Source organism: Cavia porcellus, unplaced genomic scaffold (genome assembly GCF_034190915.1).
Source record: "Cavia porcellus strain 051 isolate PalLab524CR breed Dunkin Hartley unplaced genomic scaffold, mCavPor4.1 scaffold_15, whole genome shotgun sequence".
Classification (NCBI taxonomy): Eukaryota; Metazoa; Chordata; class Mammalia; order Rodentia; family Caviidae; genus Cavia; species Cavia porcellus.
Genome location: NW_026947498.1, coordinates 10376814 through 10382074, shown reverse-complemented (window position 1 = coordinate 10382074; position 5261 = coordinate 10376814). Strand labels below are relative to the sequence as shown.

Genomic DNA, 5261 nt, shown 5'->3' with positions numbered 1-5261 from the left:
GCTTTCTCTTCCTATCTTCTTTGTTTCTTCCAGGAGGCCCCAGTTTCTTTCTTTATTGGTTTCAATTCTTCTGAAGCACACTACCCAAGTGACCCTCCCCACTGCAGTGTGCTAGTGAGTTGCAAACAGGGGCAGCTTAAGGCTGGGCCCTCACCTCTAGATCATCAAGCTGCTGTGGCCTGCACTGTATTACTATACACCACGTCCCTTCCAGGTCAGTCAAACTTCTGAGGCTTCACTGTGTTAGTGCGGCTAGTGTGTCCTGCCACTGTAGGGAACTGATTTTGGGGATAACATATTACGTCTCAGCCAGGTCGTACGACCCAGGCCTTGCTCGCTCCACCAATCCCGTTCGGGTAGGGAACAACTGACTGAAGTCACTGCTGCCCCTTATATTTCCCAGTCCTGCCTGGTCCCTGAATGTCGTCTGCCAAAGCCCCCCTTTCTGTGGAATGGCTCCATTCCCATCACTCACCACAGGTTGATGCAGGCTCCCTGCCAGCTCACCTCTCCGTTTGGCTGGCCGACCACCGACCTCAATGTGACTGCACCTCAAGTGAGTCCAAGTGCCGGGACCTCGGAGGTTTAGGCAAGTCGCCCACTTAGCAGGAGCACTCAACATGTAGCTGTTCCAGTAGCAGCATGAGGACTGTATATTTGATTGGTTCTTCTTGGAATGAGAGAATTCATCTCCCTCTATTTGGGACTCCCCCACAGTGTATTATGTTGAATTCTAAGTTGGCTATCTCAGGGGGCATCTGTAGCCAGTTGTCATCTATCCGCCATCTCTACTCAAATCTCGTGTTCCTTCTTTCTCTTTCCCGTGCCTCGGCCTAGGATGTGACCCTTGCGAGGTTGTTGGTGCGGTGCATTTCTATAACGTCATCTCTTTGGTGTAAACATTCCTGTGATTTTCACCTCCCTAGGTTTCCTCCCTAGATGTCTTGTGTCTGTAATGGCTGATATATTGTGTCAGCTTCAGAAACTGAGAAGTTTAACTATGCTGCTCAGCAGGGCTCAGGGCACTCACCCTGTAAACATCCTCACCCTGTGCAAGAGAAGTGCAATGGGATGTCTTGAGTGCTGCCTCTGCTCTGGGAGCGGGGAAGCCCTCTTCCAACCTAAAGGAGGAAAAGAGGCTTCCTCCTCTCCCACCACCACTCCTGTATTTTTGTGGCCTTTGCTGTCTTCTGCCACCTTGAAGTCTTGCCACTCACCGTGCCATCCTGCCCTGGAGCCAGCTGATTACAGACTGAAACCTCCACACACTATGAGCTAAATAAACCTTTCCTTCCTTCATTTTGGACATCTGGTATTTTGGCTCAGCGATCAGAGAGAGAAACTAACACAATGTCCTTTTCCTCCTTATCCTTAATGAATGTGCTGCCTTTCCTGCCTTGAATACAGGGAACCAGTGATGACTCCAGAGTGATCCCATACCCCGGGAGGCTGGCAGCTCCTCTTCCATCTGCTCATCCCGATATGGTGGCATCTTCCCACCTGTCCGTGTGCCCGCTGACTTTCAAGTGATCTTTACTGCCGCACTAGGCACTACATTCTGTGCTGAGTGGCTCGGGCAGTGTGTTCTGAGGCTTAGGGACATTTTGAGCACAGGTCAAAATTCACCAGGTCCAAGCTCCCCAGCGTATTGACTGCCCAAGTCCCAAGTGACAAGGTCTTCCCTCTGCCTCAGCCCTGAGCCTCCAGGACTCCACTGCTCCCTGGTGCTCTGTCCTGGACATGGGCCTCACTCTAACCCAGTGACTCCAGAAGAGTTAGCCACTGTCCCTTGTGACTCCTCAGGTAAGTCCCTAGCTCCCAGGAACATCCATGGCCGGAGGAGACCCAAGTCCGCCCAGATCGTGTGTCCCTATCAACACGAGAGGCAGAGAATCAGGTGATGGGAAGTTTATTGATTCTGTGAGGAGCTGACAGGGTGAGGTTCAGGGCAGGTGACAGAGCTGAGGACAAGGGAGGGAGGGGTCAGAGCCGCACAGTGCACATAGTATGGGCCCTGTCCTCAGGGGGAGACAGCAGCCTGCAGTCCTGGGTCACGACGAGGCTGAGAGGGGCAATGAGGTGCCTGGCCATAGGGTGACCTAAGCCTATTGTGGGACAAGGCCTTCAGCAGCAGGACTTCTGGCCCAAGGAGAGGCCACAGCAGGCGGGGCGGGGGCAGGCGGGGCGGCAGAGCAGGGACACGCTGGAGGATGGGCGGCAGCAGCTGGGCTGGCAGGACGAGGTGCAGCAGGAGGAGGAGGGCAGGCAGCAGGCGGGTCTGCACACGGGGCGGCAGAGCAGGGACACGGAGGAACAGGAGGGCGTGCAGCAGCTGGGCACGCAGCAGGCCGGCTGGCAGGGGGAGCAGGAGCAGCAGGCAGGCTGGCAGCAGGAGGAGGAGGCACCGGAGCAGACAGGTGTGCAGCACACAGGCTTACAGCACACAGGTGTGCAACAGACAGGTGTGCAGCAGGCAGGTGTGCAACAGACAGGTTTACAGCATGTGGGTATGCAACAGACAGTCTTGCAGCAGACAGGTGTGCAGCAGGCAGGTGTGCAGCAGGCAGGTGTGCAGCAGGCAGGTGTGCAGCAGGCAGGTGTGCAGGAGGCGGAGCAGCAGGCCAGCTGGCAACTCGACTGCTGGCAGCACGTGGGTGTGCAGGAGCTGGTGCAGCCTGACTGGCAGCATGGGGTGCAGACCAGGCTCAGGCAGGGGGCCGGGGCGCAGCAGCTGGGCTGGCAGCAGCTGGAGGTGCAGCAGGGGGGCTCGCAGCAGCTCTCTGGGCAGTCGTCCAGCTGCCAGGGCTCGGTGCATGTGCTGGAGCAGAGGGACATGGTGGAGGTGGCCAAGGCTGGGTTGGGCTGTGGGAGAGTGTGAATGAGTGAGTGAGTGTGAGTGTGTGTGGGGTGCTGGGCTCCGGCCTTTTATTCCTTCCCTGTCACCGTGTCCCCAGCTCTTCCTTATCGCTGACCTGTCTTGTTGTCATCAGAATGTTTGTTTTCAGTCTGTAAGGCTTGTTAATCTCCTGTTGTGTCTCTAGGAACAGGAGTGGGGTGACCTTAGCCATGTGATCTGGAGTGCTGAGGGCTAAGGTGTCAGTGGGCCAGCATCCAGGCCCAATGCACCCTCATTCTGATCCTGCGAAGCTCGGTTTGGGCTGTAACCACACAGCAGCTTCCCCCACCCCAGGCCACCTTCTATCAGTTGTGCCAGCTTCTCCCCCTGAGCCCAGCTCTGCTGTGGGCACCACTTTTCATGTCTCTGTTAAATTACGCCCACAGTTTGGCACAGATGCAGTCCATAGGCTCCCCTCCCGGTGGTTGCCCATGATGGTGTCTCCAAACCCGTCACAGCCTTCTCACCAGTCGGCATGTTGGTCATGGTTCACCTTTATCCTCGAAACACATCCATGTCTTTGTCACTACAGAACTAGATGTGCTGTGAGTTGTCAGCTGGGACTCACTCTGTTACCCTGAACCTGGCAGAGCTGAAACCTGAATCTCACTAATACTGGGGACAGCCCCCGCCCACTGGGGTGACTCCATGAGACACAGGAGCACTCTGCGGCCGCCTGCTGCACCTGGTGCAACCTACCGAGGTGGTCAGAAGTGGGAGTGGGTCCCCACGGCTTCCTGCAGCCTCCCATTTGGCTGTGGCATCAGCCCCCAAAGCGGCTGCTGACTCTACGGGACACTGGCCCCAGAGCCAGGGAGGCTCATCACTGCCGCCCACACCTGTGCCCAGCACTGCAGAGGACACAAGGGCTACAGCAGGGAGGAGGGACTCAGGCAGGGAAGCCTCCCATACGGTCCCTGGTGTCATGAGAGGCGAGAACTCTGGGCCCCAGTTAGGGAGATTCAGCCCCGTCTGGTGTGGCACCTGCTGTGCTCGGCCATGGACAGTGCATTGGTCATCACCGGCCTTCTTTCCGGAGCTTCTGTGCTCTTCTGATTTGGGTCTCTGCTGCTCCCTGCTCATGCTCTCCTCACCTCCCACATGAGGGGCATCCTGGGGGCGACACACTGTCTCTTCTTGCATGGGACCAGCAGGGGCTCACAGTGGTGGTGACACCCAATAGATCCTGACAAAAATAGCTTGAAAAGAATGAATCTTTTTTGGTAAGGACATTTTGAGGTGTAAATTTTTAAAAATTTTTGTTTGTCTCTGTCTTTTTTTGGGAAAGGGTCTCGCTATACTGGGCAGGCTAACCTTGAACTCTGAAGCCCATGCTGGTCTCCAGCTTACACGGATCCTCCTGCCTCAGCCTCTCCAGCCCTGGGATTTCAGGGGTGCCCTACCTCACCTGGGTGAAGTTTGGGTTCTGAAAATGATTATTGGGGCCACCCTTCCTCGTACAGTGTGAACCGCTCTGCAACGTTGAGCTCCCTCAGGGGAGTTGGCTTGTTCATCCTGGCTGCCTGGTGGACCAGGATGAGGACTCTTCTGGGTAACAGCAGCAGGAGGCTCAGGGCGGTGGACCCCAGAGAGACCAGAGGCACTGGGGGAAGGTGCCAGGACAGAGTAGACTCCTGGGGACTCCCTCCTGGCACCAGGTCACAGCCCAGAGGCTGCGGGGCTGAGCAGGGCTTTTGGTCTCCTCAGAATGGCAGAGAAGTGAGAGCACAGGACCTGAGGAGACGGGCAAATCTGCTGAAGCAGCTAGAACTTTAATTCGATCGCAAACCCTGGATACTAGTGGAGCGCTGGGCCCTGGGGGGGGGGGGGCGAAGCAGAAGTAAGCTGCACCCATCCCTGAGGCAGCACAGGCTGCACGCAGGAGGCCTCCCATAGCAAAGCTGTCTGCTGGAAACAGCGGCTCGTCCTCCCTGGAGCCAGGAAACATTGACAGAGACTCAGATGACCTTGGTATATTTTCATTCCCTGCTTCTTCCTTTATGTTACTAGGCTCTCAGTCGGTATTACCAGGCACACTAGAAACATGAGCAACTGCCACAGGACTGAGACAAAAGCAAGCATTGCAGACAGGCCTGCAGGAGACCTCGATGTATGCATAATCAATCTTTTGCTTAGAGAGCTGTGGGGGTTTCCTCTCAGGAAAACTAGGGGAAAGTTGGACGATTTCAGAGGCAACTTGGATTCCATAAAAAAGAATCAAACATAAAGTTTAGAAGTGAAAAACACAGTGAGTGAAGTCAGAGCAGAGCAGGCTCAGTTAACAGCAAAGTAAAAACAGCCACAGAGATTAGTGGAGGATGGGAGGGAAGGAGATATGGAGACTAAGCCCTGAGAAGGGAGGCGA

At 55.6% G+C, this 5261-nt stretch overlaps 1 protein-coding gene across 1 annotated transcript; it reads right to left on the bottom strand.

Annotated features, from left to right (window-relative positions):
• Positions 1-1893: 1893 nt before the first annotated feature.
• On the bottom strand, positions 1894-4039 carry LOC106026255 (keratin-associated protein 10-8-like). The gene is made up of 3 exons (XM_063225315.1): positions 3991-4039; positions 3596-3747; positions 1894-2910 (listed from the first exon to the last, which is right to left on the bottom strand). Exons 1-3 carry the CDS (start codon positions 4037-4039, stop codon positions 2125-2127), a joined length of 987 nt encoding a protein of 328 aa, XP_063081385.1. The 3' UTR covers positions 1894-2124.
• Between the last annotated feature and the right edge of the window lie 1222 nt (positions 4040-5261).

Coding starts and splice junctions, on each gene's coding strand:
- LOC106026255 (XM_063225315.1), bottom strand. CDS start 4,039: ATGCAAGAAGAGACAGTGTGTCGCCCCCAGGATGCCCCTCATGTGGGA. Junction 3,748..3,990: donor GGATGCCCCTCATGTGGGAG/GTGAGGAGAGCA, acceptor TGTCCTCTGCAG/TGCTGGGCACAGGTGTGGGC. Junction 2,911..3,595: donor TCCCACTTCTGACCACCTCG/GTAGGTTGCACC, acceptor GCCGGAGCCCAG/CACCCCACACACACTCACAC.